Source organism: Lycium ferocissimum, chromosome 10 (genome assembly GCF_029784015.1).
Source record: "Lycium ferocissimum isolate CSIRO_LF1 chromosome 10, AGI_CSIRO_Lferr_CH_V1, whole genome shotgun sequence".
Taxonomy (NCBI): Eukaryota; Viridiplantae; Streptophyta; class Magnoliopsida; order Solanales; family Solanaceae; genus Lycium; species Lycium ferocissimum.
The window spans coordinates 26,459,871-26,472,181 of NC_081351.1; the positions used below are offsets into that span (position 1 = coordinate 26,459,871).

At 37.4% G+C, this 12,311-nt stretch overlaps 2 protein-coding genes across 2 annotated transcripts; both read right to left on the bottom strand.

The window, feature by feature from the left end:
- Positions 1-4,663: 4,663 nt before the first annotated feature.
- On the bottom strand, positions 4,664-7,649 carry LOC132033053 (NADH dehydrogenase [ubiquinone] 1 beta subcomplex subunit 2). Its single transcript, XM_059422911.1, has 4 exons — positions 7,414-7,649; positions 5,683-5,728; positions 5,547-5,594; positions 4,664-4,969 (listed from the first exon to the last, which is right to left on the bottom strand). Exons 1-3 carry the CDS (start codon positions 7,509-7,511, stop codon positions 5,547-5,549), a joined length of 192 nt encoding a protein of 63 aa, XP_059278894.1. The 5' UTR covers positions 7,512-7,649; the 3' UTR covers positions 4,664-4,969.
- A 2,446-nt stretch (positions 7,650-10,095) lies between these two features.
- On the bottom strand, positions 10,096-10,805 carry LOC132034761 (auxin-responsive protein SAUR36). The gene has a single exon (XM_059425121.1). The coding sequence runs from the start codon at positions 10,444-10,446 to the stop codon at positions 10,096-10,098; it is 351 nt and encodes a 116-aa protein (XP_059281104.1). The 5' UTR covers positions 10,447-10,805.
- Positions 10,806-12,311: the final 1,506 nt, after the last annotated feature.

Consider the following 12,311-nt stretch of genomic DNA (forward strand, 5'->3'; position numbering starts at 1 on the left):
TTTGTGTTTTTTTGTATGGGGCGATTTTTTTTTGGCCCCCGGGGCCGGCCCCGCGTTGTATATGATATTTTGTTGGCGGCGGCGTCCGTATATGCATATGATATTACGGTAGCCTGTGTGGCCTTTGTTGGTATTTTGCGTGCGGGGAGTTATTTTGGGTTAGTCCGTAAAACAAGGAAACTACTGTGAAATTTTAAGAAAATTTTCGAGTTTGAAATTTGGCCTTGTCGGTTTGTTATAAATATTTGAACATGTTCGTCGTATCACATATGGAAGTTACGTTGGTTAGATATGTTCGGGTGCTCAGTTCGGGCACCAGTCACGGCCTACGGGGTTGGGTCGTGACAATAGCATAGACACCCGAAAACCCGGAGATGAGAATAGGAGGGGGTTCTTTGATAAAGAACTTGCGTCGGTGATTTGTGCCTAAGGACTTTGGTGGGAAGTATATTGAGGAGGTATGTGGCCATTTGGAGAGCATGATGCCAAAAAGAGGGGGACGGAAGAGTGGACAAGAAAGGTGCACTATGTTGTTAATGGATTTAATTTTCGTTCCTTTTGCCATTTTGAGGAGATGTATGGGGGGCAAGAAAACCGAAAATTTATACCATTTGAGGCGCAAAAGATTGAAAATGCCCGTTTGCGAATTCACGCCCATTGTCACATTGAATGTTTTAATGTCTCTTTCGAATTGGGTCCGTATTAACGCCTTAAAAGATAGAAAAGTGGAATACACTTGAGACTTGTTAGAGATAGGAAAAGTCCAAAGAAAATTACTATAATCATCAAAAGAAAACGTAATAGCGGTGCCCGTTAGAACTTAAAATAGGAGATGTCCGCCAATCACTATGAATGATGTCCAAACGGCATAGTAGTAAACGACAACGAATCATAAAATGGCAATTTAACATGTTTCCCCAAAGGACAAGAGGTGCAAAAGAACTACGTAATGCCCTATTACATTCAATTAAGGCATTACTACGAAGAGAACTTAGAATAAACTTTTCCGGATGGCCGAGGCGGGAATGCCACAAGCTAGGTGAGGCGGCAAGGAAGGTGGATGGTGGAGTGGACCATTATGTGGCATTGAGAGGATACAATTCCCCGGTGCTCTCACATCTCATTAGGCGGCTCCCCGTCGGTAAATCCTTCACAGAAAACCCAAAAGGATCAAACTCAACAGAAACATTATTATCCTTAGTGAATTTACGTACGGAAACAAGGTTTTTGATGAGTTTTGGAGCATGCAAGACATTTCGGAGACGTAATTGAGGATTAGGTGGGGAAAGGGATGTATGACCATAGCCTCGGGTGGAATAGTGCTACCGTTACCAGAATGATTCCCGAAATTATTGCTCGGAATTAAAATAAGACGTGAGAGTACTTTGAGTTGGCGATCGTAGCAAGTAGCCCCGTGTCCGTGTACGGTGTCGTCCGGTTGATGCGTGGATAGGGTGTGCGTAGGCACTTCCACGTACGTCGGAGCGTTACTCGAATTTGGGCGAGAACGTGCATGGAATAGGCCTGGGGGCGGGGACCCGCGCCAAGAATGCCGGCTAGCAAGCCGCGACGTGGGGGTCGGCTCCTTCTTGCCGCGTCTCGTCGGATACGGGCGGGGGCGGTGGCCCTGGCGCGGCGACCGAGCGGGACGTGTGTCCCTGTCGGTTTCCCCGTCGGCCCGGCATTCCTGGGGCACTTGTTGCCGCGGCGGCTTTCTTCCGCGGTTGGTGTTGTTGTTGTTATTTTTGCCCACAATCATTAGAATTCACACCACGATTATTATCCACGACGATTAGCGGAATTATTGTTGCCGCCGAGGTGGTGGAAGGGGAGTATCGTTATCAACAAGGAGAGCGCGGGATTGGAATCGCGGGCACGTTCCTTAGGCTGCCTCGATCTTCGATTTTGGGCACGCCTTCGGAGAAAGAAGGCAAAACATCTTTACGTTGGATGGTGGTGACAAAGTGTGCATACGACTGCGGTAAGCGGCTAGAAGTCGCGAGACGGACGTTGGTCGGACACGCGACCCCGACGTTGGCAAGCTGATCCGTGAGAGACTTGAGCCTATTGTAATAGGCCATAGCGAGCGAAGTCGGCCATTTTTGTGGTGGTGAATTCGGTTTCAAGGTACGCTGCCCGTGAGTGCTTATTATCTTGGAAAAAGGCTGAGCAACGCGATTCCGAGCCTTCTCGACATCGTCCGCCACGAGAATAGAGGTAAGAATATCATGGGAGACGGTGGCGTATATCCGTTGAAGGACCACCGCATCTGGCCGTTTCCCGGAGCGGAAGGTTAGGCGCCTTTGTTGCGTCATACGGCGTGAGTTCGCGGTGTCGATTGGTGGTATGATGTGTTCAGGGACGGAGTGAACGCGGGCTAGGACTTTGAATAGTGTCGCCCGATTCGTGATAATGGCGGTTTCCATGTCTAGAGTGATTGGGATTAAAGATTTCACATTCGTGACGGTTAAAAAACGAGAATGGAAATTTTTGTTGTCAGCCATTGAAGGGAGAAGAGGAAGGAGGAAAGGGGACGGCTAGGTTTAGGGTTAGAAGAGAGAGAGAGAGAGAGGTGGACGGCTAGGGTTTTGGAGAGAAACCTAGTCTGATACCATGTAGGAAATCAATCCGTAATCTGTATTGATGTATGAAAGTCCTTATATACAAAGTAGGTATAATGATACTAGGCTAAATTATAGGACCTAATTACAATACATAAGGAAGGGAATATTTACATAAGGAAGGGAATATTTACAATGTTTACATAGTCTATCACTATCTAATAATGTCTTAATTCTTAATGAAAGGAAACTCAATCTTTAACATGCATCGTACATGAAATTCTTTGATAGAAAGAATGTTTCTCAAAGTTCCAGACCAAATATGATCAGTCATTTGACTTAATATACGTGAACCTGATTAAGAAAAGAGGAAATAAAAAATAATGAAAAAGAGAAAAAGATAGTAATGTAAAAATATGGGGATGTAAAGATGTGGCGATGCACGCTTTTTCCTTCTCCCTCTCAAGGCTCTCTTAGTACTATGTTACTTAATCGTTGACACTTATTTCATAATAAAGTTGACATTTTTTTCTATTCCTCGAAAATAAAAATTATAATAGAACTAATAGATAAAGAACATACTAAAAGAAATAAATAGAAAAATAATGGAAAATATAACGTCACAACTATGTTTATATTTTCTCTACTATAACTATTTATCTTGTTCAATTTTTCCTAAACTTTTTGCCTTTCTTACAATAAAATTGCACGTACGTACTTCAGCTATACATATTTTTGGCTTTATATCAAATCCTTATTTTTCTCACTCTTTGTGTACCTCAATTAGATGTAAAATTGTTCTCTATTTAATAACTTGAGTGTGATCTTAATCAACATCCAATTTGACTTTTATCCTCGTAGGTTATTGTTAAAAATTTCACTCATGGATGTGCTTAAAAACAATAAACAGAAAATTACTGAAATGAGCTTTGCTCAAATTTTGAAAAGGGAGGAGGAAAAAAACAAAGCAAATTCTGCTCATAATCTTCAATTAACACTGCATGGTGGTAGTGTTGTTAGACAAATTTATTAGAGGGTAAGAACAAACAGATTCGTACAAAGAATCTAATTATTTTTAATATCAATAACTTTTACCATAAAAATATATATTGTCAAAAGAATAAATTTGAATTACATATTCTACCCCAACAAAAAGCTCCTAAATCTCCAACCAAACAAATTACTGCATTTTTCTGTAAAGCTCCTGAGTCGAAGTTTAACGACAACACGACATTAATCCAGATTACCTTGAGAATGTCGGCTTGGTCCATCACTAATTTGGTAGAAAAACAATGATCAGTTATGAGTCTACCGTCTACGTGCGAGTACTGAAGGAAGAAAATTGAAATGGTAGAATGATTGAGGTTAGGGGTTGTGAATTTATAGGGATAAAAGGATCGTTGGTGACAAAGCTTTGATTGGTGTTTACCAAACATAAGATAACGGCTTGCGAATGTGAAAGCTTAAACGTTCATGCCTATAATTGATGTTTACTATGTAGTGTGTAGTAATTACAAGATAACCGTCAGATGATGGAGGAAGGCACGATTAGTACTAATTGAAAGCTGATGATGTTTGCAATTCTCCAGTATAATGCAACATAACTCTTAACTCTCTAAGTAATCAATTCCTGCAAAGACTTTTAAACATGGTAAGTGGAAAATAAATGAATCATGTATACTTTTTGTCATTTTATAATTTAAGAAAAACTCAAAAAAAGATAAATGGTATTCTAAGCCATAGAGAGGTGCTACATCACCTTATCTATGCCTAGCTTTATATTATATATAGATTTGACACTTTAAATCCAGGTTACACGGATCTTATTAATCTCCGTATGAATTTAAGTTGCGCACACCATTTCTGCATTAATTAAATTATAACTTATAAGCTGCCACTGCAAGACGGTTTATAAAAGCGAAATCTCGTTGCGTTGATAAATTTTGTTATATTAATGTTTATAGAAGACTTAATTAATTCTGGCTTCTTAAGGGATGTTTCTTCAAGGTCCTTATTCTCTATCTTTCTTCGTAAAGCAGAAGTTTTCCATGGTTAGTCTTGGCGGAATCTATCCAAAATTGACACAATATTGATACTTGATATCATCTACAATAATTCCATTCAAACCAAACACATGAAACTACATTGTCAAGTTGGAAATCCAAACATAGAAAAGTTACAACTGCAAAAACGCGCGAAACAGTTTCAATTGAAACAAAAATGATAGCTCAAAGTTAACTTAAACACAGAATCTTATGAATCAAGTCACATTCATAAACAGTTCTCCACTTCATAGGATTTTTATTGAACAGAAAACACAACTGTTTTGAAAGATAACTGAGTTTTCCAAGAAATACAATGGCATTGAGCATATTGGTTACGATCCAGCCGCAGCTTCCGCAGCATATCTGTAAAATCAATTAGCACGATTCGACAGAATGGGTTAGTCTAACAAAATTAGAGGATGATAGCTCTCGACTTCGAAAGTTAGGAACAGCCTACTTAAAGATACCAAATGCCCACAAAGATTCAAGGGATGAATTTAAAACTTACGGGACATTAAAATTTTCATATGTTTTGTTTTGAGTACTGCAAAACCTCAACTCAGTATTAGCAGCGAATATCTGAGCATAAGTAAAGAGTGTAGAGATTGCAAAAAGTGGTTATATGCTGGTACTGGTGATATGATCTACCAACAATCAAAGTCATCATATGAACCAGTTGTTCTGCTGAAGAAAATATTTTGACATGAATCTCCTACGCTTATTTATTTGGCTAAAGGGGGAAATCTCTCTCCTTATGAAGTTGCCATTTGCAATTTGTCAATATATCCCTCTGCTTATATAGTTGCCATTTTGCAAATTCATTCCTAGTGTTGCTTAGATGAAGATATGGGTTATGCTATGACTCTTGACAGAATAACATAGAAATGACTAACCACATTCAATGCGACATTACAAGCTACTATAGTTGCAAAAAACTTACCTAATGGTCATGACCATGGCCATGGCCTTCCCAGGGATGCCTCATGCCCTAAACAGCAAAAATCACATCAACAATCACCAAACTGGTATACAATAAACGGAAAGGTGAGAGATGATGAAACAATATTCAGGCTCACCAACACTACAGGACCATCTTTCTTGGCACGGTAAAGAATCCAAAACCTGAAAGAACAAATACAATCTGATTTAAATGATAGTTAACAAGTGATTCAACACAGATCTCAACACCTTGCAAGTTTTTTCTGAACCAATCATAGGCAACCAATATATACGCTCTCATTATTTTAAACCATAAAATGCAGCTAATAGTTCATATCATTCTCCATACATAAACAATGAGTCATCCAGCCAATATTTAAGAACTACGTTGGCACATTATCATTATTATTATTTTCAATAATTGAGGTGTCCGGGCCAGCTTGCGCGCACCCCAACTAATTCCATGCGGTAGCTGCTACCTCCCACCAGCATAGGTACCGGGTGACTTTGTCCACCGAGGCTTGGACATATTGGAAGAAATCACCTAGTGTTTTATACTCCATCGAGATTTGAACCTACGACCTCGCGTTCTCAATTCACTTCATTGACCACTACGCCACACCCTTGAGAGCTGTTGTCACACAGTTATATACTTGAGCTCTATAACTTTTAAGATATCTATCCTGCTAGATATTCTCTAACTATTGCTTACTAGTTAAATGCCAATGAAATGCAAAACTTAAGGAAAAACATCCTACTTAAAATCATCTTTCTTCCGTTTTCTAAAATCAAGAACAACTACTTCTCTTATTGCAGCTGAACCAACTCAGCCTCCGAAAGGGAGTCTGAGATAGTAGTGCAACTGAATTTAATCAGTCATCAAGTTCGATTTCACAAATAAAAATTGGAGAATCGGCCTTTTCATCCACAAAGCGCACTGAACACCAGCTGGGACAGTGGACAATGTAATTTCTAATATCCTCCGAATGAAAAAGTGTTAATTTATGATAAATCCCCACAATACAGACCGTCCAAATGAATTGAAATGGACAGTGATTATTCTTAGTCGACCCGACATATTGGGATCGAGATGTAGTAGTTAAAAAGAGCAGTAAAATGCACAGGGAAAGATTCAACTTTTACTGAAAGAGCAATGAAATAAATCAGATAGGTTAACAAGAAATCAAATGCCAATCAAACAATCAATCAAAAACAACTCAATTTCAAGCTAGTCAGTTCCGCAATATAAATCACGTACATCCATTATATTCTATTAATGCACATTTCATGCCATCAGGAGGAAATTCAACGTTTACTCAAATGACCAAAGAAATAAATCAGATAGATTAACAAGAAATCAAATGTCAATCATGCAATCAACCACACCTAAAATTGAAGCTTAGTCAGGGTCTGCTACATAAATCATTTACATCCATTACATTTCATGCCAACAAGAAGGAAACTCAGCTTACTCAAAGACCAAAGAAATATATCAGATAGACTAACAAGGAACGTAAATGATTTACATTAAAGACTATCCCCCCAAAACAAAAAACTGACCCTATAGCGCTAGAGCTTCGCGGTCAACTGATCTGTCAATCAATCAATAAACCACGCCTCAATTTTGAGCTTGTCAGGTCAGCAATATAAATCATTTACATCCATTACATTCTATTAATACCCATTGCATACCAACAAGAAGTAATCATAAGTACCTAAGGCAAAAAATTAGTATCCACTTTATCCCCTTCCATAAATTTCCCCAATCCAGCCTAATTCTTAGATCTCTGATCCGTAAACATTAAAATAACAAATTCATAGCACTCGTAAAATCAATCGAAAAAGGGGCTAGGGTTTGGGGAAATTACCACATGACGGCACACAAGCCTTTTCCGGTGACAGAGTGCCAACGCTTAGGTTGATGTATAGTTATGCCTTTGTACGTCACGCCATGTCCACCTCCCATCTTTCTTCTCTTCTCTTCAGTGAAAACGCTGTGGTTGAATCGATCGGTGACTTCTACAAATTTCTGAATAAACTGTTAATGGACTATTCGGGTTATGGGCCTGTTTTGAGAGAAATGAACCAAAAGCCCCTCAAAGTTTCAGAAAGGGCAATTCCTTCTTTTGCGGTGGTCTTTAAATTTTATCTCTCATATTTGTGGTCTTTAAATTTTACCCTTCGGCTAAAACTCATGGGTTCCGGGTTCGAACTCTCACTCAGTCAAAAATTTTAAAAAAAATCGCAAGGTTGAGTTTGAATTTCGCTATGCCTCTTCCGGCAGACTTTGCTTTGAGGCATATATTTTTATTTTTTTTACTTTTCAAGGCAAATTTTTAGTTATACCTTAATTAAAAGTGTACCCCATAAGATATAACTAAAAGTATGTCCCATAAGGCTGAAATTTTTCCTTAAGGCATAATTAAAAGTTTGCCTTAAGGAAAAGTTGCTTTTATGGGCATCTTTTGATTATGCGCTTAACCAAAAGTACATCCCATAAGGCATAACTAAACTATGCCTTAAGGAAAAGTTCTGCCTTATGGGGCAAACTTTTAGTTATGCCGGATCCGGCATAACTTTAGTTTTTCCTTAAGGATTGTATGCCGGATCCGGCATACACGCCCCCAGCCCTGCCTTGCAAAATTATTTTTTTATTTTATGCCTGAGCGGGGGTTCGAACCCAGAACCTCAGGTATTCGCCCACCTTTCCAAGTGAAGGGCAAAACTTAAAGACCACAACTATGAGGGGTAAAATTTAAAGACCACAAATATGAGGGATAAAATTTAAAACCACCCCAAAAGAAGGGCAATCCGCGCAAAAAAATGTTTCAGAAAAGTCATGTTTAATCCATTCCATTACTTAAGATACCCCTTATTTTAGGCACTTAACTTAAATGCCAATAGAGATTTACAGAGGAGAAACAAGGTTTTCCTTACCTCCCAGATTAAAGAGTCACAAATATTAAAATTTAAAATTGAATCGATTCGAATTAATAATTTTTTAGAAATTCGAGCAGAGGGTAATTAGCTGTGGCCCGTGTGTATCATGAAAAAATAAAAATTGAAGAGAATAAATAATTTCTTAAAGTTAAAGAGTTTTTAGGCTAGCTACACTTTATAATCAACGGAAAAGGGCAAAATGTATCCCTCTACTTTATTTTATTGTTAAACTTTATCATAAGTTATCTTTTTTTTGATTATTTATGCTTTCTGCTAGCCGTTAAACAAAATTAGATATCACCTCATCACAATGGAAGTGACACGTGGCATCATCTGAATGAAAGACCCTGCCCACTACTTAAAAAAAACCCATGCCCGACCCCAAACTCGTCCCACCCATTCCAAAGTAAAACAAAAACTCCATTTAACTGGGCAAAATCTAGTGTATTCCGACATTAGTAAGACTGATCGAAGGTAAAGCTGTGGAAGAGAAAGAAGCAGCTACAATAGAGATAAGATTTTTGTTAAGTCGGGTTTTGTTTTAATTTGTAATGAGTCGGACGGGTTTTGGGTCGGGCATGGGGTTTTTTAAGTGGTGGGTTGAGTCTTTCATTCAAATAATGTCACATGTCACTTCCGTTAGGATGAGGGGCATATTTAGAACTTTGTCTAACGGCAGGGCATAAATAAACAAAAAGTGTAACGGGGGACAAAGTTCAATAATAAAACAAGGTAGAGGGTTATATTTGACACTTTTCCGTATAATCAATCTACTACTGTTATATTCCAGTCATTTGATACCGAGTATAATGCAACTACAATGGCATTGGCAGCAACCATTCATGTATCTAGGTGGAAATAATAGCACCAGAATTATTGCGAGAAGAGTATACTCTTATTAGATGCTCTCTGTCCTTTGAAGTGGGTGATGCGAGTAACCAAACAACTTTGTTTACCGCATTTAACAGCCAGGTTGAGAATTCTCTCATAGTTGTGCAGTGACGAGCGATTTAATTACTACACAACTTATGCCTTGCGGAATTAGGTGGTTGGCCAAATTTTTTTTTTTTTTTTTTGATATCAGAATATTTTCGGTCACCTTTTTTTTTTCCACTTAAAGTGCCGAGGGGCAAAAATTAAAGACCACCCTAAGATAAGGGCCATTCGTGCGAATGACCCACTATCACCTAACATGTTGCAAGGATTTCCCTTCAAAGGCATTGATATTTAATTTTTGTCCTTCGCTTAAAAAAGTGACCGAAAATACTCCAAGATTTCGGGTTCGAACCCCGCTTAGTAAAAAAAATAATTTCACAAGGTAAGGCTTCTCGAAAATTCTGCCTTGAAATTCTGCATTAAGGCAGAATTTACTTATGCCTCATAAGGCAGAATTTGTCTTAGTGCTTTGTCCTTTTTAAAAAAAATAAAAAATCTAAAAGTCAATGTAGCAAGTAACTACTCCCTCCGTCCCAATTTATGTGATATAGTTTGACTAGGCAGGTAATTTAAGAAAAAAAAAGGAAGACTTTGAATCTTGTGGTGTAAAACAAGCCAAATATATTTATGTGGTTATATATCATCTCGTTAAGCGTAAAAGGTAAAGTTTAAAGTTAAATTGTTCCCAAATAAGGAAAAGGAGAGAAATTAGAAGAAACGTGTGTTCCTCTACATGTATCAATAGAGGAAAGAGCTTCCCCTATTTCAGCATCAGGTTTTGTTCTCAACAAACAAAGAATATATTCCATCAGTTTATTCTCACAAGGAACTTGCAAAGGGCCATTCACAGTTGAACCATAATCTTCTTCAGCCATTTCAAGTAGAACTTTGAAAATAGGATGATTAAGATAATATAATGGTACAACAAATCTCTTGCCTTCCTTTGTATACAGAACAAATTGACCTTTCTTTCTCATTCTCCACTTGGCTATAATGTTGCTTAACTTCTTGGAAGGACTCTTCATTTGAATAAAAGTTGAAACAACTAAGTAAACAAATTTGCAAAATTTTAAGAAGGAAGCAAAAAAGGAAAGAAATTATGATTTCACCAATCAGTAGTTGTTGGTGTGGATTGTTGGAACTATCACTCGAGAAGTAAGTAATTAAGTTGATCCTTATTTCAACCAACTGGAGCAAGAAAAAAAATTATGACTTACGAGTTACTTATCTCAAGAAGTTGTTGGTCGGAATCGTGAAATTATGCTCGAGAAATAAGTAAGCTAAGAAGAAAGAATTCTATATATACAAGAATAAGGTGGATGAGTAGTTTTGTGTGTGTCTGGGAGCTAAAAAAGGGATGTATATATGTGAGTGTGACAGTGATATACGATCTATCTACATTGGATTGCGTTATCCCAAAGACAGATTCGAGGTATAAATGCAAGTGCAAAAGGCAATGGTCTAGATTTGTCTTGAAGTGGATCTCGTTTTTGGCTACAACTAGATACATGTAGAAACGTCCAAATTTGTAATATGGAATAATTCAACTGCCTATTGAGATCACCTTCGCGAAATTTAACGTGACTAGATTGCTCATAAGTTGCATGTGGATACAGAAATTTCTTACTGATTCTAATTTTATGTGGGTATACTTGAAAGTATGTTTTAAAATGCTAGAGTCATCCTGTTAATTAGTATTACGTATAGGATTTTGCAAATGGTGACTAATTAATTATATTGGTGGCTAGCTAGCAAAAACCGAAAAAAACAAATGATAGTTACCTCGTCTGTTCTATATATGTCCAAATCCATTAAAGTTTCATGTCATGATTAATTGATTTCTAAAGTTGCAAAGGCATGTAACATATAAAACTTCCAACTCCTACGAGCAAAGTTGGCTATCTCACTGCATGAAGGATTTGGAAATCAATTTAGATAACTTTAATTTAGTAATAATCAAAGCCAAGCGCCAAATAATTAAAGATATAACCATTGATAATGTATGTTTACATCGATCAATATGTAAAAAGAAGATAATTAAGTGCACTGAGCTCCCGCTATGTGCGGAATTTGGAAAAAAATTGAACCATATTGGTCCTTAAATATATACCTTGTATTTCTCCAAGAGCTCTTTTCGTGGCTTGAAATTGCTATACTTGGTAGTATAAACATTGCTAATCCTTGTTAACTACGCATGCAATGTACGTAGTAGGAGGGGGGACCGGGGGAGGCCCATATTATGAGAAGGATTGGGGCGTGACGCCATCAGTTTTTATTTGTTTTAAATAAAGTATTATTCGAATGGATATGATATCAATAAAATAACTATGGAAGCTTTTTCCTGAACTAATAGAACATATTAATCTTTACACGCATTTACAACATCAAAAATACTTAATTATTTCATATCAGTGTTTTTCTGATATGTTGTTAAAATGCTTCTTCTATACAAATATAATAAAACATATTAGACTGGAAACAAAATTGACTATGGAAGTAAATGTTGAATCCGAATTGCCTTGCCCCTTTTTCCAGTCAAGTCAGTAACGTTGAACAAATAAAACACTTACTACATATTCAAAGGTTACTTTAAAGGAAGAATTTAAGCTACATTGGACCTTCTTTTATCGCCCAACAACCTCGTCGAGGACTATCAAATGGTTGTGGTTCAACTTAAATATATCAAAATTTTCACGTTTGATGAAATGACATATGGTAGAAACGCTTCACCTTTACAAGTGAGATTAGTCAAGCCAAAGTGCTTATGTAAGGGGATCCAAAGAAAATTTAATATCACACCCCTAGAATTTGAATATGTGATTCAAAGCAGTTTTTTAACCCCATCTCTGATTATTATAATTATTCCTTATGACAAGGGTTTCAACAATTT